The 27267-nt window shown below is 39.7% G+C and overlaps 2 protein-coding genes across 3 annotated transcripts in view; both read left to right on the top strand.

Annotated features, from left to right (window-relative positions):
• Positions 1-776: 776 nt before the first annotated feature.
• hs6st2 (heparan sulfate 6-O-sulfotransferase 2) lies at positions 777-7444 on the top strand. Its single transcript, XM_067386410.1, has 2 exons — positions 777-1736; positions 5694-7444. Exons 1-2 carry the CDS (start codon positions 1177-1179, stop codon positions 6535-6537), a joined length of 1404 nt encoding a protein of 467 aa, XP_067242511.1. The 5' UTR covers positions 777-1176; the 3' UTR covers positions 6538-7444.
• A 1952-nt stretch (positions 7445-9396) lies between these two features.
• The window catches only part of mbnl3 (muscleblind-like splicing regulator 3), a 52073-nt gene continuing 34202 nt past the window's right edge, over positions 9397-27267 (top strand). For both annotated transcript variants that reach the window (XM_067386433.1, XM_067386422.1), the window contains exons 1-2: positions 9397-9673; positions 22643-23732. In XM_067386433.1, coding sequence (XP_067242534.1) covers positions 23559-23732 — 174 coding nt within the window. In that variant the 5' untranslated portion in view covers positions 9397-9673; positions 22643-23558. The remainder of the gene's footprint in view (positions 9674-22642; positions 23733-27267) is intronic.

Here is a 27267-nt window from a genome sequence, read left to right as displayed (position 1 = left end):
CATTGCAAAATAGAGTAAATACTGGCAAGTACTGTGTTTAAAATGTACGTTTTGTTTTTTGACCTGTTGTATAATAATGTCACGTTTGCAGTCATGTGGATATTTGAGAACAATTGCATTCTTGCTCGTTATCATCATTAAATACAAGAACTCACACAAGGTATGTTTTTGTACGGGAGAAAGTTTGAGTCTTAATCGAAATTAATTCATTATCTGTGTCTATATTTGTTCTTCATGCGAGTAAGTGCAAAATCCCCACTTTTACAAAGGTGCATTGTCGAGAACGGCAGTAATTTAGCACGATTTAAAGCAGCAGATTCGGCACGCAATCTATGCATGCTGCTTGTGTGGATACAGTCATTTTTGACTGCAAATGATGAGGTAATTTGATTAAATGTACTGGATTTAATCGAAATTTTGGCAGTTAGAAATACATGCTCTATTTTAATGTAGAATTAAATGAACTACTCAGCATTTTGTTCGCGTACCCCCTTTTGTCACCTCGCGTACCCCAGTTTGGGAACCACTGGCATTTCATTAGCACATCAAAAATAAGCATCCCTTGATGTTTTCTTCCAATTGTATAGAAAATGTGTTAAAACATTTTAGGCAGCTACTTCCCAAAGATTTCCTAAAGATTTGTTATAAACAAACAACAAATTTAATTAACATTATTTATTTAGGTAGGCTATTTTGTGTTGTGATTTTTTTTATTGTTCACAACGACAAGATGTGAAATATAAAACAAAATTATTTTTGTTTATTAGAGGTGATATTTGAGCAAATTAAATGTCTAGACAACCACTTGCCTTGCAAAAGAGAAAACAATATGTAAAATCGCAGTTGCGTCCTCATGGGGACTTTTATTGTGAAGAGAGAAAGCGGGTGGGAACGGGGAAGAGAGAGTACGAGATTGAGGCAGAGGTAAACAGCAGAAGTTATCTGAAGATCTCAGCGCGATACGGTGTAACTACGGACGGGAAAGCCTCGTGGAAACATGTAGACATTAATTACGTCCGATACCAGCAGACTAACATCCACAAAAGGGGCTGGGCGTGTTCATATTTTGATGTGCTGAGGCTCGAGTCACAGGTTTTGTTCAACATTCCTCCCGGCCGACGCGACGCGGTGGGGACCCGCACAACTGAGTAATGCTTCCACTTTTCCAGCGAGAAGATGGATGAAAAATCCTACTACAGCCGGCTTCTCATCGTACTGCTGATGGTCCTGTGTTTCGGTGTTATTGTATTACAATACGTCTGTCCTACGTCCGATTGCCAGCTGCTGCACCTGGCATCATTGTCCTCGAGACTAGGGAGTCGCGAGCCCGGGGAACGCATGAACGGAGCCGGTGCTGGGGATCCGTACAGCTCAGAAGACGGTGCTTTGGTTCGCTTTGTGCCTCGCTTTAATTTCACCACCAAAGACCTTAATCGCGCTGTAGATTTCAACATCAAGGGAGACGATGTTATAGTGTTTCTCCACATCCAGAAAACCGGGGGGACCACGTTCGGCCGTCACCTGGTCCGCAACATCCAGCTGGAGAGGCCGTGCGAGTGCCATGCGGGCCAGAAGAAGTGCACTTGCTACCGGCCGGGCAAAAGGGACACCTGGCTGTTCTCCCGCTTCTCCACCGGCTGGACCTGCGGTCTGCACGCGGACTGGACGGAGCTCACTAACTGCGTGCCTTCTTACATGAGCAACCGTGAGTCTCAGGAGAGGCGCGGGATTCCCAGGTGAGAGTTTGATTGGGTTTTATCAGTGTAATAAACTGATTTTGGTGTCTGTAATGGACTGAAACGCGTCTTCACACACAAACTTATTTCTTTTGTTATGGTATTGTGTTTTGTGTGGTGTCACGGTGTGTTTCGCCACTCCTCCACCTCACATTGTTCTCGTTCAGTTCAGTGCTGAAGCCTCTTAGCAAGTCAATTATGTGGAGACAAAAGGCCTCCAACAGGTCATGCTCAACCCCAGAGAGTGCTTTCATTCAGCGCATTCCTGCAACAGGGGACCCATCATCATAATCATTCACTCTTTCAGACACCCTGGAGGGCAGACAGCCTGCTGGCACCAGAACATCTGCCATTCTCTCAGGCTTGTCCTTTAAATAAACTCCCCTTAGCATGGGATAAACCCTGTTTGATAGTGTTTGCACTGGGAGGCATTGCTTTTGATAAGCGTTTGTGTGCCTTGAGCACTACCTTTTAAAAGGTCGAGGTGAAAATAAATTAATAATTTTATTCAGCAAAGACAAATTCAGTCAAAAGTTTCAGTTAAGACACTCAATGTTGTAATGTTACAACATTTTTTTATTACAAATAAATATTGTTCTTTTAGAACTTTCTATCCGCCAAGGAATGCTGAAAAATGTATCGGTGTCCAGAAAAAAAATGTTAAGCAGAGCAGCTGTTTTCAACATTGGTGCTCAAGAAACTTTTCTTCTTATTATCAAAGCAGCATATTAGAATGATTTCTGAAGGATCATGTGACACTGAAGACTAGAAGAGTAATGATGCTGACACTTTTGATATCACAGGAATAGATTGTTTTAAAGGTGCCCTAGAATCAAAAATTGAATTTACCTCGGCATAGTTGAATAACAATAGTTCAGTACATGGAAAATTCATACATTGAACTCCATTGCTTCCTCCTTACGTTAATCTCATTTGTTTAAAAGACCTCCGAAAAACAGGCGAATCTCAACATAACACTGACTGTTATGTAACATTCGGGATCATTAATATGTACGCCTCCAATATTTGCATATGCCAGCTCATGTTCAAGGCATTACACAAGGGCAGCCAGTATTAACGTCTGGATGTGTACAGCTGAATCATCAGACTAGGTAAGCAAGCAAGGACAATAGCGAAAAATGGCAGATGGAGCGATAATAACTCACATGATCCATGATATCATGTTATTTTTAGTGATATTCTTAAATTGTCTTTCTAAATGTTTCGTTAGCATGTTGCTAACATACTGTTAAATGTGGTTAAAGTTACCATCGTTTCTTACTGTATTCACGGAGACGAGAGAGCCGTCACTATTTTAATTTTTAAACACTTGCAGTCTGTATAATTCATAAACACAACTTTATTCTTTATAAATCTCTCCAACAGTGTAGCATTAGCCGTTAGCCACGGAGCATAGCCTCAAACTCATTCAGAATCAAATGTAATACATCCAAATAAATACTATACTCACATGAGCCCATGCATGCAGCATGCATGACGAACATCTTGTAAAGATCCATTTGAGGATTATATTAGCTGTGTGAACTTTGTAAATGCACTGTATTATAGCCAAGAGCTCGGAGGGGCAGGGAGCATGTGATTTAAAGGGGCCACAGCCTGAATCGGTGCATAGTTAATGATGCCCCAAAATAGGCAGTTAAAAAAATGTATTAAAAAAAAGATCTATGGGGTATTTTGAGCTGAAACATCACAGACACATTCAGGAGACACCTTAGACTTATATTACATCTTGTAAAAACTGGTTCTAGGGCACTTTTAAAATGTATATTGAAACCAGTTATTTTACATTATTGTGCAATATTACTGTTTTTGCTCTTTTTTTTTTTTATTAATTAAATAAATGCAGCCTTGGTTGAGCATAAGATACTTTAAAAAATATTAAAGCTGAGGGGAAAAAAATTAATCAATTATTGATTAAAAAAAGGACAACAGTTTAAGGCCAGTAAGATTTTTTTTTTTTAGTCCTCACTGAAGAATAAACATTAATCACCTTTAGTTTACCCTAAACCCTGCTTGGTTTTGAATTGCGAGGCTTGCCTTCGAATGAGTTGGTTATTTTTGATTTGGCGAGTTCTCCAGGGGATGTTAGTTCATTCTGTGCTAAAATTTTTTTTTGTGCAATATTTGTTAATATTCAAATAGCAGTAGAATGGAGTAGGGAATGTAGGGATGCACCTTTGTTAATATTAAGGCGAAAATTGTCAGCTATTGTTGTTTTTGATAACCAATGAATGACAGATATTAAAAATCGATGCTATTTTACATTTGTAATAAATCAGCATATTAGCATGATTTCTGAAGGATCATGTGACACTGAAGACTGGATTTAATGATGGTGAAAATTCAGCTTTGCATTACAGATATAAATTATATTTTAAAGTATAATAGAAACCCATTATTTTAAATTCTAAGATTTTACAATATTACTGGTTTTTTTTTCTGTATTTTTGATCAAATAAATTCAGGCTTGATGAGTAGAAGAGACTTCTTTCGAAAACATTAAAAATAGTAATGTTTCCAAACTTTTGAATGGTTGTTTGTGTGTGTGTATATATGAGCACCTTTTAAACAACGATTAAGTAAATAAAGACCATCATTAAAACCATATACAACAGATATTTTTTGAGTTTTACTTTAAAATCATGTAGTGTACAGTGGCAACTCAAAAAATTACATGTATACAGCAAGAAAATAAAAGTAGCATATCACTTGAAGGAAAAAAATCCATCCCTCTGTCTATGATTTTCCTCCCCCTCCACTTTCTTATCCTCTCAGACTCGACCCAGTTTTCCGAACGGCACATTTGGGGAACAGCAGCTGTGGTTCCAACTTCAGTGATATTTTATGGTGTTACATTGCTGAAATTACAAACAAGAAACTCACATTCTGAGACATGAAATGAAATATTAATAATAACTGGGAGTTTTATTAACATTAAATCATCTTTCTCCTATTTTCTGCCTCAAAATTTTGGGTAGGCTGTGCCTCCCTTGCCTCCCCTGACGAGTCTCCACTGGTAACGGGCCAATTTCAGCCTAGCCCGAGGGATGTTTAGCAGTCACTGGTTGGATGATCTTAGAGACCTCACTGGATTGTGAACAGATAGGAATGTATGCAGGTGCTAGTCTGTTCAAGGATTTAAAAACACTTCAATTAGCCTATGTAGTGAATTGGAAGCCAGTAATATATTAAACCCAGAGTAATGCACTCCAGTTTCAACACACCAGTTAAGAGTCTAGCAGCTGCATTCTGTGCCATTTGCAGACTGGCAAGAGATGCTTGGTTAATAACCATATAAAGCTTGATTTACAACAATCAAGCCTTGTCAAAATAATAAAAGCCTGAGCGTTAGATGACTGCAAAGGTAAGAAAAATGAAGAATGGGGGTAAATGAACAATTAAAGATACAACAATATCGACTGATGTATACAGATATAAAACGCAGATATAATGTAGATAAACACAGATATGATGTATACAGATATAAACGCACAAATGGACACAATTAGATGAAATCATAATCCCATGGGCTCGTTGTTGGCTTGTAAGTAATGGAAAAAGTTGAGGCTCTCCAGAGACTTTCTCTGTGCTGTTGTTGAATGGATTTGTCCAGACAATCTTAATTGATATTCATATGGAAAGTGTTTTGGATGTGAGCTGAAAGATGATTCTTCTCATTCGCTCATTATGCTAAAATGCCCATAATTACAGTCAACCAGCAATAATTCATTCCGTTTTCCATCAAGATCGCTCCCCTGACACACTCCAACAGAAACCTCACCATGAATAATTCTGTCACTGAACATGCACAAAATACGACAGCTTTACCCACTTAATGGTTCATACGCAAAATAACATTTCACTTTGTTCTCAACTCATTTTGCCGCTTTTTGATAACTTAATTTGATAAATTCTTCTCTTTCCTGTCTGATGTAGGAGGAACTACTACTACATCACGATCTTGAGGGATCCGGTGTGGCGGTACCTGAGCGAATGGAGGCACGTTCAGCGCGGTGCCACTTGGAAGGCCTCAAAACACATCTGTGATGGCCGTTTACCCACCCTGACCGAGCTGCCCAGCTGTTACACTGGTGACGACTGGTCAGGCTGCACGTTGGAGGAATTCATGGCGTGTCCTTACAACCTGGCCAACAACAGACAGACCCGTATGCTGGCCGACCTCAGCCTGGTGGGCTGCTATAACCTCTCCATCATGAGTGAGAACCAGCGGTGGGCCGTTCTACTGGAAAGTGCCAAGCGCAACTTGCGAAACATGGCCTTTTTTGGTCTGACGGAATATCAGCGTAAGACGCAGTACCTCTTCGAGCACACTTTCCGCCTGTCCTTCATCGCTCCGTTCACGCAGCTCAACGGCACCCGCGCTGCGAGCGTCGAGGTGGAACCGGAGACCCAGCGCAGGATTCGAGAGCTGAACCAGTGGGACGTAGAGCTGTACGAGTACGCGCGGGACCTTTTCCTGCAGCGATTCCAGTACGCCAGACAGCAGGAGCGCAGGGAGGCCCGTCAGCGACGCCTGCAGGAGAGACGCAAGCTACGTGCCAAGGTGAAGCCTTGGTGGGGGGTGACTGGAAAAGCCGTTTTTAAACCTACCAAGGAGCCACCAATGACAGAACAATATCCCGCTTTCTCTGAAGAAAAACAAGCAGATGCTGGACAAGTGGAGAGTGAGACTGAAGGACAGGTAGAGGACAGCTGGTTAGAGGAGGATGGCAATGAAACCATATTGGACTATTTAGAAAATGTGGAGCAGTGGCGGTAGCCAACAGCTATTTGGTTGAACTCAATAATGGACTAGAAAATGGTGATTCCATTTTATTACTATGGGGTACCTATAATCCTTTAATCCCAAATCACTGCTAAATATTAGCATGTACGGGTTATTAATTGCGGGTTTCTCTTTTTGTGACACATGATTTTTGTGGAATGCACATCATAATTGCCATATATATATTGATTCATAGCACCAGTTTACTGTCAAATATAATTTGAATTATTGTCTTGCAGCCGTGTGACTTGTGAATTAAAGATACGCTAAAATAAACAGTCCCATCCCCACTCTGCCCTTGCGAAGAGGGCATCATGAGGTTGCAGGGAGATCATCACTGCAGTTAATTTACTGAAAATCATTATGGAGGAATAGCAAATGCTTAATATTAATCATAAAAGCCAAAGAATGGAATGTTTCAGAAACATTGTTTTCTGACTTTGCTGTTCTGAGGAAGAAGCTGGTGGCAGCACATTTTTATTTACATTCCTGTAATGTAAGATTTAAAATATTGCCTTTTTTTTTCAAGTGTCCTCAACAGTCACAATCCCATGCACATCACAACTCGGCCTTTTGTTGAAGTCCAACATTTGTCTTTTGGCTTATTTTTTTGATTTAAGATGTTTTATATGAAATGCATTTCTTTCTCGTTCCTTTTATTTATATGTTTGCTAATAGGATCACGTGATATGGGTTGGATCATGGTATTTTGCTACTTGAAAATAAAAAGCCATTGTGAACCACTTCATCTTTAAACCACACCATAGGTTGTACTGAGGGGTGCAGATCGCTCTGAAAAATGAATAACATCTGTGAGTACTAATAAATACATTTTTTTTTAAAAATAATAAGTCGAATTTCTTGTGGTTAGTTGATCTGGAAGGGTGTCTCTTCATTTTTTTTCTCTACAGCAGATGGAGCCAAAGTAACAAGGAAGCTTGCATATATAAACACATGTGACCTGTAGAACATAAGCAGTCATATATCAAAATGCACATTTTGGATTTTAAGTAGGCTGTCAAAAGATTAATCGCGATTAATCACATCCAAAATAAAACTTTTTGTTTACATAATATGTGTTTGTACTGTGTATAATTAGTATATATAAATACACATGCATTCATGTATATATTTAAGAAATATTTGGATATACTGTATATATATTTATATTATATATATATAAAAATATTTTATATACAAATATAACAGATTTTTCTTAAATATATACATGAATGTGTGCGTATTTATATATGCATAATAATTATACACAGTACACAAACAATAACAACTGAATATTGCTGGTGGTTTGTGCTGGCTGCTGCAATTCACCAATTAACTTTTACATCAGTATTGTCCCTTAAAGGTGATAGAGAGGATTTTTTTTCGTCTACTGAGAATCCAAAGACTGTTACGCTGCATTCACACGGGGCGTCAGCGTCAACGCTTGACGGAGGGCGTGTCTGAAGCTTGTGCTGACGCAACCGTTATAGTGATTACAGCCAATCACATTACTTTCCGGTGTTGCATGAACGCAGTTGGCTGCGACTGCTCTAGGGTATTTGCATAGGGCGATCTGATTGGATGACGCCTGCGTTGGCGCTTGAAAAGTTGAGAAATCTTCAACTTCTGGCGCTTGCAACGTGAGTGAAGCGACGCGACGGAACCCACAATTCAGTTCGGCAACGCATGACGTCACCCATTCAAAGTAAACGAGAAGCGTTAACGCCGGCGCCCCGTGTGAATGCAGCCTTACTGAGTTTTTGAAATGAGCGCATGCGTAAGAACAACCCCCCTCCTTCACTCGAGGGAACGCCTCCCAAAACTCATGCACGAGTATTGGAACACGAGTGTTTACCACCGGCATTCGCTGTGTCGTGTTAGTGGATTCATTATGTCGGACTCAGCGCAGGTAACTCATAATCTGCACTTGTTATTCCTGTCTCCTGACAAAAACATTGCATGCGGCGCCTGTGGAGTGTGGAAAGTTACTGGAGCGATTGACAAGCCAGAGGGCCAATCATTTACACGGCTGATGTTTTTAAGGCCCTACCTCGTGCACGGATGATGTATATTAATATTATTACTTTCAGTGCACCTAATACATAGTCTTTTATCAGTTCGTGAAGACAGTTTCAAGAAATAGTGCAAAAATGTATAAAACAAAACATCCTCTTTAGCACCTTTAAATTTCCTTTTATACTTATGTTGTTTGGATTATTAGATCATGCACTTTCATATCCATACCATCTTTCCACACTATTCTATTGCCCCAGGCATGTGTTTTTTGTCCAGTATATAAAATAACGTTTATTAATATTAATAATTGGTCAATTGTATGATACGCCAGGTCATGTGATATCATCATGGATGCTTCCACGAGAGGGCGACCCGCTCCAAGTACAATAAATCGGTATTTTCTAGAAGACTAATGAGGCCTTCATCTTATGCGAGTATACAGAAATTTAATATTTCATATATATATATATATATATATATATATATATATATATATATATATATATATATATATATAATTATTCACTTCTTTATGTAAGGTTTGTGAGTTAAAAAAAATGTGGAGTGCACCTTTAAAACACCCGGGCCGTTTCTCATAAGCACAGTAACATTTGTATTCGTGTCTAAATATTTGCATAGCTGCTGTACTGCACGATATTAATTCCATTTAATTCCACCTTGCGTGAAATATTCCTCATTATAGCTCTCCTCATCCATGAGGCGCAGTTTGCAGTGGGTCGAGTGGGAATCCCCCTAAAATGGAGGCAATACATGGGAATGCACGTAGTGCCGTGCACACTTTCGCTCTACTCCTCCCTTCTGCCCTCCCTCGTCTCGTCTTCTGCCTAGCAGCAGCTAGCAAGTTCGCTTCACGCTTCCCCATCGCTAGCTTCGTCGTTCAACTCGAAACACCCCGCAGCCGCTGGTCATTGTACGAGGCTTTAAGCTGCAAACTGCGCGAACGAAAGCTCTCGGTTCAACGCGGGAACTTTTGCAACCAAAGCGCGCGCCTCACATCAGCCAGTGATCGTGACGTAGTTATTGACAAATCTTTATTTTCGCTTTGCGCTGCATTTGATGTCACCCGAGCTCTAGTCGCGCGCTGTCTGCACAGGTGAGTCATCTGCTTTCATAAAGACCAATATTTCATATCCTTCTCCAGTCTTGCCGCACATATGTTATTGCAAATGTGATTGGTGTAATGCATTGCTCGCTGTCACGACTGACGCTCGCTCGTTCGTTTATGAGTCTCCATCTCTAACCTTGCTTTTGAGCACATGGCCTCTTCGCACCGTGACGCATAAAACTAGAATTTGAATTTCTTCGTGTTCTTAGTAGCCAAGTCTATCATTTGACCTTACCGCACGAGCTGTCACTTATAATAAAACGCCTGTAATGCAGTTCGGTGTCAAGCATTGATCATGCACTTGCTGACAGCTGTTGAGCTTTCCATCAGTGCTGTGGTGCCCTGAACAGCACCTAGTTTGTAAACTGGTTGGATGGAGCTCAAACTCTGCTCACATGTTATGAGCCCCTGTAATAGTCAGGTGCAGTCTTTTCTGATGTTGTATTTGTGTCTGGCATCTAAGACAAGTAATGCTGTCATGCTGACATTTCAATTTTCATGGCCAGTGCTGGATGCAGTCCCAACCATAAGGTGTTTACCCACGGTTGGAGCTGAATATGTCCTTGATTTCCTGGAACATGTAAAAGGTGGTACTGTAAAAAAAAATTGTGAGGGTGGCTTTTGTATTTTGGTGTGGTTGAAGTTAAATGTCCTTTGTCCCGTTTACCTTTAACATCATCGGACATTTGCCAGCCCAGACAACTGTCCGAAGCCAAATGCTTTAGTTTATTTTGTCACCCATGCTTGAGAGGATAGTTTTGTAAGCTTTCCTTCTACAAAATATTCTTTAGTCTGATGACCTTTTTTAAGCCTGTTGATGGCAACTGTTTAGTATAGAGGCTTTCCACAGTCATGGAAATTAATTAGTAATTATTTCTCCAATGTAGATAGATAGATAACACTCTACAATAAGGTTCAGTTACACTTTATTTTAAGGTGTCCGTGTTGCAATGTAATTATACATTTAAGTACTGAGTAATAATGATTAACTACATGCACTTTCTATAGGTTTGGGGTTAGGAATTGGATGTGGTTTGGGGTTAGTTACATGTAATTATGCACAGTTTATAGTAATTGCTATAGTAACTACATGCAACGTGTTACAAGGACACTGTAAAATAAAGAGCACTGTAAAAAGTAATACGCTATATCGACTACATAAAATTTTGGTAACAGATTACAAGCAATATTATTAATTAAATACAACAAATAGAATTGAGTTAGAATTAATCAGATGAATTCCTTAAATGTCAACCATTTAAAACAAGTAAAATTTTAACAAAAATATCTGATTAACAGACAGACGTCAAAGATGAATTATGAACTATTTTTTATTGCCAACATTGAAGACACCTGATGATAACAAGCTGAATCACTGAAGGAAAGAGAAACACCAGAATTAACAGAGGTTTAGATGTTGATGTTGATTTTATTGAAAATGTTTGGTCACTATTATGGCGATCATTGTTTCATTTAGTTGGGAAGTTTTTATATCAGTTTGTGGTTTTTTTAATGTTATTTGCTAATTTTACACACGACTTTTAAGGAATTAATTTGATTAATTCTAACTCAATTCCTCTATGCTGAATTTACTTAAAGGTGCCCTAGAAATAAATTGAATTTATCTTGGCATAGTTAAATAACAAGAGTTCAGTACATGGAAAAGACATACAGTGAGTCTCAAACTCCATTGTTTACTCCTTCTTATATAAATCTCATTTGTTTAAAAGACCTCTGAAGAACAGGCGAATCTCAACATAACAGTAACGACTGTTACCCCCAATATTTGCATATGCCAGCCCATGTTCAGGGCATTACGCAAGGGCAGCCAGTATTAACGTCTGGATCTGTGCACAGCTGAATCATCAGACTAGGTAAGCAAGCAAAAACAACAGCGAAAAATGGCAAATGGAGCAATAATAACTGACATGATCCATGATAACATGATATTTTTAGTGATATTTGTAAATTGTCTTTCTAAATGTTTCGTTAGCATGTTGCTAATGTACTGTTAAAGTTACCATCGTTTCTTACTGTATTCACAGAGACAAGAGCCGTCGTTATTTTCATTATTAAACACTTGCAATCTGTATAATGCATAAACATCTTCATTCTTTATAAATCTCTCAAACAGTGTAGCATTAGCCGTTAGCCATGGATCACAGCCTCAAATTCATTCAGAATCAAATGTAAACATCCAAATAAATACAATACTCACATAATCCGTTGTATGCATGCAGCATGCATGACGAACACTTTGTAAAGATCCATTTTGAGGGTTATATTAGCTGTGTGAACTTTGTTTATGCACTGATAGAGGCGAGAGCTCGGGAGGGGGCGGAGAGCACGAGAATTTAAAGGGGCCGCAGCCTGAATCGTCGCATTTCTAATTATGCCCCAAAATAGGCAGTTAAAAAAATGAATAAAAAAAATTCTATGGGGTATTTTGAGCTGAAACTTCACAGACACATTCAGGGTACACCTTAGACTTAATAATATTGCGTGTAATCTGTTGCCACAATTTTATTGAGTAGATAGTGTATGGTTTCTATATGTTGACTTAAGCTAATGTAGTTAACATGAAATTTTATCAATTTTGCATTATTATTAATGTTTTACACTCATTTATTGTAAGCTATTGTAACATTTTAAGTTGTATTGTTTAACATTAGTTAATGTATTATAAACGAATATGAATTAGCATATAAATGAATATGAACCTAAATGAATAAATGAATGTTTATTATATCTTATGCATTAATAAATGTTAACTAATGAATGTTGCTGTAAAATATTATTATTTATAATATTTTTTATTTATAAAATTTGGAACACAGTTGTGCCATATTCAAATTTCAAGAAGATTTTTTTGGCACAAGACATTTGTACACTAAGAGGTATAACAATTTAAATTGATATATGACATTGAAATGAAATTTAATATGTTTTATTGACCTGTACACAAATTAAAACAGTAAGGCTATGAAGGTCTCAAGAATCGTGTCCCTGAAACTGCCAGTTGTTGCATCGTGCTTAGGACTTGCTTCATATTAATGCCTTTTTTTTATCTCATTTGATTATACGCCACAGATTTTGTGCAAAGAATATCAAATAATATATGCTTGACGATACAGTTACTTTAAAGTGAAGTGATGATGCGAGAGCACCTACAGTCATGTGAGTGGCGGTTGACATTCTGTTTGATTTCACACCTTGATGTGTGCTGTCAAAGGTCAGGTCAGAGGAGTCCTGCTGCTTTAGAGGGCTGGTGTCTGTCAGACTTCAGTGGCATCACTGCCCTTTAGTTATATCTGCGATTTAAAGGTCTTCACATGGCTGACAAGTCATATATCTTGGTGGTAATACAAGGCCGATTCTTAGCACTAACCCTTCTCCCCGAGGGGTCTGTTTATCCTGCACTTCTAGAACTAGACCCACATACGCCATACACCAAGACAGAACGCCATCTGACGACAAGCTTCATTAGTTCCCAGTGTTCACAACAGGTCAGGTAGCCATAGACGTGAGAAAATGATGTGGGGTTAAATCAGGTGAGCTGCTGAGATGGCAGCGTTTTTTTAAATCGTAGGAAGCAGATAGGAAATGATTTATTAGGAAGCCCCCTGATGGTCCCACATGCACACGTTCGCAGTCTTTTAAACACAATCCATGTTAGCACCTCACATCCGCATTTTGCCGCATGTGCTGAAACTGCACCACAGGTTCAGGCACGTTTGCCACTGACGCCGTGGACTTTGCTCTCGCTTTCATTCACCCTATAAAATTAATGATAAGAACAGAGAGTAGGGTTACTGTACACACATGTCCTCATTTCCCCTCTTCCGCTTTGCTGTACCAAATATGGTTTGCCATATGCTTTGAAATGACAATAAAACACGGTGATGAGCTGATAAAGCAACAGCATTTACAAATGATCAAAGATTGAGCCAGTATAATATTGATTAAGCTGTCCTATATCGCTATCTTGCTGTAAATATCGGTTCTCTATAAGAACTAGACTATTGCTTTCTATAAATATGCCTACTGCCCTCTTTTTTGGCAAGTAGGTTATGACATCCTCAGATCGTGTTACTCACAAATGAGCTTTCAACCACTATTCTGTAAAGTGCAACGCACCATTTGTTCGAGTAAATAATATAATTTGGGTGCATTTGCACAAACGCAAATGAGGATTTGGCAAGTCTGAGCTTCATTTAAAAGAGTTGACCTGCTTTTGAACATCTTGGGATGTTCATAATTACATTAAATGATGTATTTGTCTTCTTTGATCCAGCTTGCTCCTCACAGTCGTCTCGAATGCAGTTTGTTGTTGCAACATTACACTGAGCAGGGCAGAGGGGAAGAGGCTCAGCCTGTTGTAATGTGTCATGTAGCTCTAAGCCTATGATTTTAGAGTTTGTTTGTGCTCTCCAGAGCGCCGTACGTGTCTCTGTTCTTGCTGTGAGTTTGTGAGCGAGCTCAGGCAGCTGCATGTTTTTATGAATGGAGGCAGTGGGGCTGTAATAGGCTGAAAGGATTATATATACTTAACCTAATTATTTTTCCCTGTGGCTGGGGGCTTTTCTCCTCTGCCAGTCCCGTCTCACAAGCTCTTGAGTCTCAAAACCTCTCTCCAACATGTGAGACCCTGCATGTCTCCACCTTAAGCTGTCAGAACTGTCCATTTCTCTGGGTTTTTCTTGAGTGAATGCTGCAGTTCTGGCTCTGAGGAACAGAGAATTATGTATTTTTGCATTGCTTCCTTTCATTAAGGGAAGTACGCACATGGTTTAATATCGGTTACATTTGGGTCATACTTCTGCATCAGATTCTCTGCACTGATCAGCCTTGTCCTTTAAATGTCATTCAGACAGTTTGTTCCCTGTAATGGCCAGGACAGTGTGTCTATTCATATAATTCGAACATTTAAAGAAGTATGCAGCCATCTTATTCTGATTGAAACTTTTCTTAAAGGGATAGCTCATGCTAAAATTAAAATTAAATTTCTCACTCTGGTGTTGTTCTAATGTCGTATGCCCTTTTTTTATGGACCACAAATGGAGAATTAAAAAAAAAAAATGTCCCGCTCACGCTTGTCCATATAATGGAAGCGAATAGCGACCAGCATCAAGCTTTTTAAAAAAAAAAAAAAAAAAAAGAAAGAAGCAAAAGTGTCACAGAATGATCCCATGCGACACGTGTCATATATTCCAAGTGTTCTGGGGGTATACGATATGAAATTTAATGTATTATTTAACAAAAATCCTGACCTTGACCTTTGGTGTGACTCTATTAGCGCTGCAGTTCATTCTGTCTCACCCAGAAAAAGCACACAAATTTTGATAAATCGAGGTTAACAAAAACGTGACATTTCCGTTTTCATTTAAACACTTTCAATTTACAGTGAACTATCCCTTTAAATGAAGGAACATTTGAACTATAACTGAGGCTGTCAAACTCAAAAGTGACAATTTCATGAAACTAGTCTATAGGAATCGAGCACTATAATTCTGTATTCTAGCTTTTTGTGACAGAGCAAAATTTAAGCCGCTATTTAATGATATTCCTTTACTATGAATTATTTTAGCCATTTCTACTCTTCTTAAAGGAACAGTCCACTAAAAAAAAAGATAATTCTACCTTCACTTACTGACATTCATGAGGCCATCAAGCTCCAAATTGACAAAAAAGCACAATGAAAGTAGTCCATATGACTACAATTTAATTAAGCCACATGATAGCATTGAGTGACAGAGTGAAATTTGTTGTTATTTACTAATATTCTTCCACTCCAGTGGACTTTGAACCATTATGATCATTGAGTCTCAAGAATGGTTTGTGAACTAGTCCAGTTTTATGAACTAAATCAACCAACTTGTTGAAAAGATATGACTCAAAAAGAAGATTTGCTCATGAATCCGCCTAAAGACTATATGAAATAGAGTTTTTGAAGTGGCTGGTCCCACTCTTTGAAATAACCTACCAAATCAGAACGGCTTCCGCTTTATCTGAGTTTAAATCCTGTCTTACAACTCATCTTTTTTCCTTGGCTTTTAATGTGTAGTTCTGTCTGGTTCTTATTGTGATTTTAAGTGCTTATTTATTGTATACCCTTATGCTTTTATTGTACAGCACTTTGGTCGGCCTGTGGCTGTTTTTAAATGTGCTTTAGAATAAACCAAACTTGAACTTGAACTTGATGAATCATACATCCCTACTTATCTCATAAACACACCAAGACCTAGGATGGATGTCAGTCGTTCCAGTGAATGATGACTGCAACTTTGTTCTGTTCCTCACACAAAGCCATATGGATATGTTTTATGATACTTTATGGTGCTTTTTCTCATTTAGAAGCTTGGAGAATTTGGATTTAACAACATGAAGGTGGGGAAATAATACCATTATTTCCATTTCTTTAAGAAAAATAAATAATGAAGAATCTGCTTTTTGAAATCATATTTAAACAGCAAACCTTGTTAAAATCTCAAATTCCCCAAAGCATGACTCTATTTCTGAGAATATGTATGGGTTGAGTTTCATTTCTCATTTTACTTTAGATCTATTTGCCTGCAAGATAAGCAGTGCCAAAGAGACATTTAAAGGCATAGCTCACTTAAAGATGAAACTCACCCTCATGTTGTTCCAAAATTGTATGATTGCAGGACACAAAATAAGATATTTTGAAGATTGTTGTTGGTAACCAAACAGTTTTGGTCACCGTTGATTTCCATCGTACGGGCAAAGATATTATTCAAAATATCTTTTATTATCGTCCACAGAAGAAAGAAAGTCATACAAGTTTGTCACAACATGATGGTGAGTAAATGATGTAAATGATTACTGTCACTAAGAAGCGATACAAAGGTTAACTTGAGCTACTGAGCTCTCACTTCACTGTGAGAAATGCTGCAGTACAAGCTGCAGAATGCATGTGGGGAGCATGTGCTGTGCTGCTGGAGCTGCAGTATGTGCTGGTCATGCTGGGCTCGCCTTGTATGCGTCAGCTCTGTGGTATGAAGGTTATGTTGTGGCGCTCCAGTGCTGCTGAGCGCTGCAGTGCGTTGGAACAGCAGACTCCTCTCTTTCCTGCCCTGACCTCTGCCAACTGACCCTCACACTCCCACTGCCGTCTCTGCGGACGAGTATGGCAAAGGCGGAGAACCAGATTCAATCTTGCATTGGTTCTGCATTTCATTCCGATGTAGTTAGTTCACTTGCTTTTCTGGGCTTATTTTGTGCCACACAGACTTTTAGAGTTGCAGTGGCGGCAACCTGTATTGAAAATGCCTGTCATTTGAATGCTGCGACTGTTTGCCCATCATCGCCTTCCCAGCATTTCAAGGTCAGCTTTAGTTATGACTGTGAGCATGCAAGTGCCGCATTGCTCTATTTTCCCTATTCACACATGAGGCATGTCCCAAAGACTGAGCTTCCATGAAAAATAAAATGTTCAAAAGGCCCCGTGGCCTTTGGTTTATTTACATAAGCAAAATGTTGTACTCCGGTGGGACCTGAAAAAAAGACACGTCTGCAGAATGTTGCTTCATCAAGCCATGAGATTTGTGTTGGCTATTAGAATATTTTGGTCAGCAGTTTTTTTTCTACATTGTAGTCTTGTTTGCTTACCTCAATTTAATTAATATTCCTCCTAGTACACGTTAATGCTTGATTCTGTCGATTTGGTTCAGGAGTTACAGTGAAAGGCTTTGTGAAAACGGTTAAAATAGACCTCAAATGAACACTAAATGATGTTTACTCTAGTGATCACTGTAATTATTTCACCTAGGGCAGCTGTTGTCATATTGATCTGTATAATCGATAATTCCAAGATCTAAGATTAGCTCATTCAGCATGTGTGTCTCGAATAGATAACAAATTCTGGAGTCTGGTTTTTAAAGGATAGTAAGTTTAACCAAAATTGAGGGTGAGTAAATGAGGGTTAATAAATTGACAGAATTTTTAATTTTGAATTAACAATTTTTTCCCAATGAAACAGTTGTAATGACATATCTTTTCTTTCCGCATTGTGACGTACATCCAAGTGAAATTAATTCGCAAAAATTGGTGGCATTGCACTGAAGAAGTGGTATTGCACCAAAGTCCTTTTCAAGGAAAGTCTGTTCACTCGGCTGCCATATTTGCAACGCCTCCGGGCAGCTATTTCGGGCATCCAGGTCCAATCTATTTAAATGGGGGAATCCTGAAATCTCAAAAACTGCTTGGCGAACTCAAAATTAAGTAACATATTTCAAATCGGCAACAAAATCTTACATGAACTTTCCCATAAATGTTGTTTCTTAATCTTATGCTCAAATAGCACTAAAAAAGCGTATTTTTCAGGCTAGACGAGCCAATGCGTATGTGCAGTCTTAAGCGCGAGTCTCAGGTTTCTATGGGAACCAGAGCGTCTAATGGCAGCTGCATTGACGCAATGACTTTATCAATCAGCGATTGTCTCTTTTACTTAGAAGGCAGGACATATTCCGCCATTTTGCACGTTGCAGTTTCTCCCATTCATAACTAATAGGAGTGAATCGCCTTTCTATAGTCTTTGATTGCAGTCAATAATATGCAAGCTTGTAGTTGATTGTGGAAAGGGCTGGGTTTAAGCAGACTAAAAGATTTCCAGCAGACTGAAATGAAGTCCAGCATATGCAGTCAAAGTTTAAAAAAAAAGATAGGAAAAAAACATGCACTGAAGAATCATTCACAACGCTCTCAAAAAAAAAAAAAAAAATAGTACAAAAGCTGTCACTAGGATGAAGAAAAAGGTAAAAATGTTCTAATATGTACTTTTTGGTACTAATATGTACACTTTTGGTACCAGTATGTACCTTTAAGGCACTAATATGCATTCTTTAGGTACAAAGGTGTACCTTTTGAAAGGGTAGCTTCCCAGTGACAGCTTTTTTTCTGAGACTGAATAAGATCAATACCATGGATTTACAAAATAAATAATGTGAATTTAAATTTCATCCTAACTCAAAGCATATAGCATTTAGAATGTAATTTAGCCGGAATAATGTTATTTCTCACAGACAGACAGTAGGTGTGATTTTGTGACTTCTCAGACTGAGACGGCTTTGAATAGCACACTAGCGTCTACAAACCACAGCCAGTTTTTTTTTAAAAGACTATTGTTTCTCAGACGCCCAGTCTTCTGCTGTACATTCCAGTTATTGACTTGATTCTTGTGCATGCACATGCGGTGCCTGAAGGACACTGCCACAAGTGCGATGTGTATACAGCTCAGTGACCTTGTAGAAACAATACACACTCGCCACCTCCACACTTCTGATATTTACAGCCTCCTTTGTAGATCTGCACCAGAAACACTCACACACGTATACTGTACTGTATATCCTCCGCCCAGCCGCCTGCCTGCTATAGAACATCAAAGTAAACTGACCACACACAACCAGCACTTACACTAGCCTGTATAACAATTGTACTACATATAGCTGATGTTATTAGTATTGAGCGCAAGGTTATTTGTCTTCTTGTTTGTGCATTAGAAATATTTGTTTTAGGTAGTGTGTTAATATCTCTTTTAAAAATAGTGTAGCTTTTTAATTTAAAGGGATAGTGCACCCAAAAAAAAAAAAATTATCCCATGATTTATTCACCCTCAAGCCATCCTCGGTGTATATGACTATCTTCTTTCAGACGAACACAATCAAAGATATATTTAAAAATATTCTGGCTCTTCCAAGCTTTATAATGGTAGTGAATGGGGGGCAAGATTTTGAAGCCCAAAAGAAATGCATCCATATAATCTATACAACTTTAAGGGGTTAATAAATGCCTTCTGAAGCGAAGCAATGGGTTTTTGTAAGAATAATATATCTTTAAAACTTTATAAACTAAAATAACTAGCTTCTGCCAGGCGACCGTACGCATACTGAGCAAGACGACTTGCGCCACGAGAGTAACGCGGTTAAAAAAAAAAGGGCTCCTCTTCTCTTATATCAAAATCCTCTGACATTTGTCTTTAAAATTTCTTGTTTTAGACTTCTAATTCATGACTGGTGTTTTGTTTTGCTCTATCCTCTGTGTTTCCGCATTTGTTCTTCGTCGGGTCAGGGGTTACTCTTCCGCTGCAAATCGATGCATACGGCCATTTAAATATGGATATTTTTTCCTACAAAAACCCATCGCTTCACTTCAGAATGCCTTTATTAACCCCCTGGAGCCATATGGATTATATTTATGATGGATGGATGCATTTTTGGGTGGGCTCCAAAACATGCCCCCCATTCACTACCATTATAAAGCTTGGAAGAGCCAGGATATTTTTGAATATATCTCTGATTGTGTTCGTCTGAAAGAAGATGGCCTAGGATGGCTTGAGGGTGAGTAAATCATGGGATAATTTTCATTTTCGGGTGAACTATCCCTTTAACAAGCTAGTTTTTCCAATGTGCATTAAAAATGCTGCATTGCTGTTTTTAATGTCACATTGTATTGCATGCTCAGCCCAAACAAGCTGAGGCACTTCATATTCTGATTCATTCTTGCATCTTTTAGTTGGTTTATGAAACCATAAATGAACTGATTACAGTCCCTGGAATCATTTTAGTTGTTTGTTAGAATGAAATATTGGGCATGCATGATATATAAGTACAATATCTGTTTTGTTTTTTAATATTGGTATCAGCTGATATTAAACTTTTAACTGTAAATGCTCATTTCCTCTATTTTTACATTTAGATTACCTTGCCATAATCTAGCGCTCACATAAAAATGAAATCACCTATATTTTAAAATGGAAATGAGCATCAAGAATTGATATTTGAAATCAATCAATTGATTTTCAATAGAATAACTAGTTTAAAGTATAAGTAACCTTAGCAAGTTACTTTCCCAACACTTTAGTCTTTGCTTTTTCACTTTTCATTCATTTGTCCTTCTAGATGAAACAATATATCTTTCTACTAGTGTTATCTGCTTTTATGTCTGTAAAGTAAATACAGCTTGTAGTAACTAGGCCAGACCCACACCAACTAGTCAGATTGTGTTTTGCCAGTCTACTTTGCATTAATAATTTACTTAATCACGTTGTAAAATCAGCTCAAGACATCTATTTATAACAGGTCCCATTGTTTCGGGTGTGTGCGATCGTTAGCTTTGCAAGCCGCGAAGATAAAAATCATCCAATTTGGGAAATAACGATGATTATCATTGCGAGGGGGATTAGCAATCGTTGGGAGGGCGACGCTTGTACTGCATATTAAGGTAATAGCGGCGTCTATGGAGGGAATCAGACGTGGCGGCTGACGTCACGGCCACATGTTCTCTTCACGGATCACCTCTCCGTTCACCTGCTTACATATAAATGAGATAATTGGCCTTTCGCTGTGCATGCAGGAAGCAGGTGTGGCTGAGGTACCATGCTGCTCAGAGACAGAGATGTGCTAACTTCAGTGCTGACAAACAGCTCAATGCAGGTCCGCGTTCCCCGGGGGGGCATCTTCATCGATCTTACTGTAGGGCTGATATTGGGGGAGGGTGCGCACGTCAGCTTGCTGTAAAACCTACTTTCTGCTTTGCGTGGTGTTACGTTGCGCTGCATTTAGTGCCTTTGTTCTTGTCTCTGGAGGTGGGTGTCATTAATTCAATTTCAATCCTCTCTCCCTCATTTTCTCTCCCGATCTCCATCTTCCCCTCACCGCATTGCTCTCCTTCTGGACCGTCTGTCTGCGTGCTCCGCTCACGCGCTTCCTCCCCCCCCACCCGCCCGTCGCCTCCTCCGTCTGTGTCTGTCGCTGTGAGACACAGGGACAGATAATATCTGCCTTAACCTCTCCTCTAATCCCTTCACTGTCTGCTCATTCACCTCTGCTTTATTTGTTTTCATTTTCCCGTCCTTTTATTTGTTTAGCCATCCCTCCCTCCCTCCCGCAACGGTTCGAGTATGCTTGGTCATCACAGCATTGATTATTCTTCACTGTACTGTCTCGTTCTCCCCTCATGGGACCACATATCAGCTGTCAGACCCACCCAAGACACCCACTCACATCCCCCTGTGGCACCGCCCCCTGTATTTCACTTCTCCAGCCCTTGCACCTTCCCACATCACCTCTCTCCTTGAATGAATGCGATAACGATCCATTCAGTTCTCCTTCATCCTCCCACCTGTGACTCCGACGAGACCGATCGCCCATACGTTAAAACCTTCCCGGTAACGCTCCGGGGAAGCGAGAGAGCCACTCTCCTTCGGATTCAGCCAAGGAGCAATGCAATGACAAAGAGGGTGGGGAGACTAACGATCGATAAATTAGGCTCCTCCCGATTGGCCGATCCACCTTGCCTGTTTGCATCACAGCTGCTGATTGGCTGTTGCAGTGTTCCGTGCTCAGCAGCTGCAGCTATGGAAATTTGCCCTTCCTCTCAGCTGCTTTACTTCCTTTTTCTCTCACAAAAGCAGCGTTTAGATCCTGAACACCGAGAGTGACGATCGCCGCATAATTTATGGCCTCCGCAACGAGCGCTGTTTTGTTTTGTGCTAACTTTCTGTAACTTCAATCTGCCCCAGAGCCATAAAGTGACGTTGCGGTCTCCCATGTGCTTTCTCTCTCTCTCTCTCTCTCTCTCTCTCTGTCCCTTTCTTTGCCTCCTCCCCATTTTCCCTCCCTCTATCTCTTAATCAAGACACGCAGCCTTTGCATTGCTGCCTGCCTCCCGTCTGCACTCCTCCTCTACCTCTCGTGCACTCTCTCACTCGCGCTTTCTGCCATGCGCTTTCAGCCTCTCTCTGTTTGTCGCTCACCTCTGTATTCCCCAGTTACAGGTTTGCAACATAAACAGCTGCGGCTTCATGCATTTCCTTTGTTGTTTTGCACTTTTATTACTTGTATTTTGCAAAATATTCCTTTTGCGAAGTGTATTTGCAGTTCTGAAGCTGTTTTAACTGAGTTTGTTGTCTTCGTTTTTTGTGTCTTTTCGCAAAGACAGGTTCTCCTGCTGCAAGAGGACTCTTAGAAGTGTGCGAGGACACGTCACAGTGCGATGAAAGGAATGCAGGGAAAGCAGGAGGGATGAGAAAGCGTTTCAAGTAAAAGAAGACTTGCATCACCATAAAGTGCCTCATCTGGATGCTGCGGAAGCCCTCGTCTGTGTCCGCACTCCCATCCTGGCTGGTCTCTGCTTCGGAACGCTCTTTTCCCCGCTGACTTGAGCGTGCGTGTGCGCTTGGCCTTGGCTTGGGCTATATTTCACCCTGACAGTCAATCAACCCATTTGCCTGTTCCTCGATTCCAACTTTGCCTGCTCGCCGTTTCACCTTATAATACGAGTCGATTGGTTTCCCCCTTGGGTTCTCAAAGTGTTTCTCCCCTCACTTCTGCAGTCTCTCCATCCCTTGTGACCCAGACATGCGAGCATCTTTAGGGACTGCTGCGGCTATGGCAACAGGGCAGGGGGTTTCAGAAGCCTAAAATTAGAGAGAGTCCGTTTTACATCAATGCAAGAGAGCGCTCCGGAGGGTGAGTCTAGACAGTGGGACGACCACTGCAGACAAATAGAAAGTGCCGCTCTACTCTACTTTTAATGCCTTGTTTTCCTGGACGGCAGCCGAAGATGCACCGCAGCACGTTACAGTGACCTACCCCACCTCAGCACTCTCGATCAATCGCTCTCCCTACCTGACTTTAAACTATTCTCATATTTTCATCATACTTACCCTTTGGTTACTCACCAGACTATGCCCCCTTCCTGTCAATAAGAGAGTTTGGTTTTCATCTCTAGACTGGTAGTCTGAGGATCTCCTCGCCACTGTGCTCCTTTTTTTGTAGCCTTTGTGCTTTATCACGCCTGGCTGCCCCACCCTACCCCAGCCCTCCGCTCACCCGCCACTCGCCGAAGGACCGCCATGGCCGTCAATGTGACCATGGGCCGTGACACCAAGTGGCTGACGCTGGAGGTGTGCAGAGAGTTCCAGCGAGGAACCTGCTCGCGCTCGGACACCGAATGCAAGTTTGCTCACCCCTCTCGCACGTGCCACGTGGAGAACGGCCGCGTCATCGCCTGTTTTGACTCACTCAAGGTAAATACACTTTATTATTGCACTGTGATATATAAACTATTAGAGCATTATGTGATGTTTTAGTGCAGATTTAATCACTCACACACAATATTTGGTCATTTTGTCAAAACCTCCAGGCTCTTTTTCTGAGTTGTGTTTTCTCTCCTTCTGATGTCCTGAAATCAGCTTTTGAGTTTGTGTCATCCTAAAACTCTAAAACCTCTGGTCTGGGATTGGTTAGTTATGATTATAAAGTTATATTACATTATTATACTGAAGAAAAAAAAAAAAAAGAAAAAAAGAATATTGATTGACTACCACTGAATGCTGGGAGTGTGTTACGACCCTGAGTATTTACATGGTCCTCCAAACTGCCAAGAATACCATTATGTATCCAAAAAACATTCTAATACTGTTGGATTATCTCCAAATAATCCATGGTGATTTTTTGTTACTTTTTCTTTGAGAGCATAAATCAGCGGCACAACATTTAAAGGAACAGTTACGTCAATTCTGCCATCGTTAACTCACTGTTTTCAATTTTGATAATAATAAGAAATGTTTCTTGAGCATCAAATCAGCATATTAGAACGATTTCTGAAGAATCATGTGACACTGAAGACTAAATAATGATGCTGAAAATCCAGCTTTGCATCACAGTAGTTTAAGTTATTATTTGCAGATAATCTATTCAAAAATTGAGCTGACTGGATCATGAAGTCAGTGAGTAGGCCCTGTTTCCACCTGGTATTAAGATGCATTTTGGTCGATCGGATCACAAGTGGACGACGCTAAATACAGGTTTAAACAGGTTGTAAATTGTTTTGAGCTTGTCCACTTTGGACCACTTCCATAGGTAGTCAAAAACGCATTTGACCGGATTGCTTTTGTAGTGTAGAGGCTCATGTGGTCGAATGTGTTTGAACAGCCACAAAGGACCGCCTACTGACCTGACACGTAAACATTACGAGAAGCGCGCTAGCTAGACTGGATTTAAAATTTGTAAATATGTAAATTGCGCAAGCTTATTTTGTCCATTAGATCGAAAGATCTGAAATACCCCATACATTTACCCGCCCATAGACCTTCCCCTCTAAGATATCAAGACAGAAGCATTTGAAAGTGGACAAAAGAGACGGATTAAAACACCAGGTGTCTTCCTCGTCTACTTGTGATCCGATCGACCAAAACGCATCTTAATACCAGGTGTGAACAGGGCCTCAGAAACCAGATCAGATTCATGAATGTATCATTCAGACTGATGTGAAAAAATAATGATTCATTCATGAATAGGACATCATTTAGTGAATAACAATTTAAAACTAATTTTGTTTCTTTCACAAAGCCGTTATATGCCATTAGACAGCTTGAAGAGTTCAGATGCAAAACCCTCTAAGTGCCGTCTGAAATTTTCTTCTAAAATTAGCATTTTTATCAGGCTTGTATGTTTATGTTCACTTATTTCACTTTAATGGCAATGAAAATGACCTATTAATTGACATTAAAGTGAAATGACTGAACCTAAACATATGAGCTTGATAAAAATGCTCATTTTAGAAGAAAATTTCAGACGGCACTTGGAGGCTTTTGCATCTGAAGTCTTCAAATATAGTCATAATAATTAGTTTTATGATGAAGCTTGGAGCTTTTGAGTACTTTTTAGTGTGCAATCCTTAGTCCCCATTCAGTGCAATTGCATGAAAAGTAAAAACCAGCACATTAAATAATTTCTCCTTTTGTGAGATATTAATAGAGATTTTGATCATCAATGAGTAAATGATGACGGAAATTTTGGGTGAACTGTCCTTTTAATCATTTGTATTACTAACAGATTAACTGTGCAACAGAATTCAAATTTTTTTATTTTTGTGTAGCTTTAGGAGGTTTGTTGATTTATTAGCTCAAATTTTATACCTTTTATCTTCTGATTGTCCGTGGTGAAATCAGGAAGGAACTCTATGGAGCTGTGGGACAATCAGGACTCACATTAACTGTGGTGCTGAGCATTGAGCTATGAGCACAACAAATGTGTTTGTGTGTTTATGTCTCTGCGTATGTGTTTATGTGCGGGGAAAGAGCCAGACAAGGCCCTCTCTGTCTGAGTGCAGCAGCTGTCTCCTCTTTTATTGAGCTAGAATGTATTATTTGGCCATTTTTTGGCTGTGTACAGCATGTGTGGGGGAGCTCAGGATGAGGAGGAGTGAGAGAGAAAGCTACACGAAGCCTAGCAACAGCGCCAGCCGACTGGATACAGTAATCCCCGTGAACCGTGTTACAGTTGTTAGCACTGGGTGCCAGTGACCTGTGTAGATTAATTGCTCATCCAATTGTTTGATTGTTTTTATCAGAACAGTAAAAGCAGCCAGCCGTCTCTATCTAAAAACTCAGGGTTAGATTGCTGTTATGACAGAGAGAGATAAAAGCTAGAGGAAATAAATGAGAGAAACTGTTTGCTGTTCATTCTTCATAATGTTCTGTGTGTGTGTGTGTGTGAAGAGTTTAAATGGCTCCTGCGTAAGTGCTAAGAAGAGGTGCACTTAAAGTCGGCATGAAACGGAAATTGCGTTGTCTATTGTGACACATATTTGAGTGAAACGGCTTCTTGAATAATAAAAATGTAGGGCGGGACTTGATTTTGTTAGTCGGAAGTTGGTTGGATCATTGCTGTTTTTTGCTAATTGCTGTGAGTGACAGGTTATTGTCTTGCCCCCACGCTGGTGCACGCGTCATCAGAGAAGAGATTTTGTCGTAAGGGGGAGGGGATGTTAATGTTTTTAATGAAAGATTATGAGGACGCATGTAAAAGCCAATGAGGTGTACGGATAATTTATATTATAAAATGGATCGTTACAGACCTTGTTCCTGATTTATTTATTTACGATAAAGCACGGCTATGACAGCTTCACCGAACAGATCTGTGTATCACTTTGCAACAGTCTTAGTAATTATATAATAAAAATTATAATTATATCATATTTCAGCTAAATTACCTATTTATTTTCATTTATTTAATGAAGTATGAGTGACCCCTGCTGGCGTTATGTCTGCATCATTCACCTTTCATTTTGAGGGAATATTATTTTGTTTCAGGCATAGGCGTAATTTGCGGGTGGGACGGGTGGGACATGTCCCCACCACTTTTTGAAAGGGTCGATATTGTCCCCACCACTTTTTGAAACCTCTCGCTGCATCTCGTGGATATCTAATACAAAAGAAACACCTCTAGTTTATTATCAATTTGTGTTAATAATAGGCGATCTGGCGCTGGGATGTGTTGTTTTTGAAATCATGTTGAGTGCTCGTTGTCGCTGTTATCAGAGGCGCAACAGTGTTCTCTTGGCGCTCGTGCACACTGTGCAGTGTTCACACGGACGAGCGCTTCAATCTATCGCTTAACTGTTGCATAGACTCTCTATTCGTGACGTTGAATCACAAAACAAAATACAAATAAACGTGTCCCTGCTCTTGATATACAATCACTGACGAACGTCTTTGGTTTTAATGAGAGAAAAAAAAATCATACATGGTTGGATTCGAACCCAGAATCTCTTGCATG

This window comes from Chanodichthys erythropterus, chromosome 1 (assembly GCF_024489055.1).
Source record: "Chanodichthys erythropterus isolate Z2021 chromosome 1, ASM2448905v1, whole genome shotgun sequence".
In the NCBI taxonomy this organism is placed as follows: domain Eukaryota; kingdom Metazoa; phylum Chordata; class Actinopteri; order Cypriniformes; family Xenocyprididae; genus Chanodichthys; species Chanodichthys erythropterus.
The sequence above is the reverse complement of the archived record's forward strand: the minus strand, read 5'-3'. Positions and strand labels throughout refer to the sequence as shown.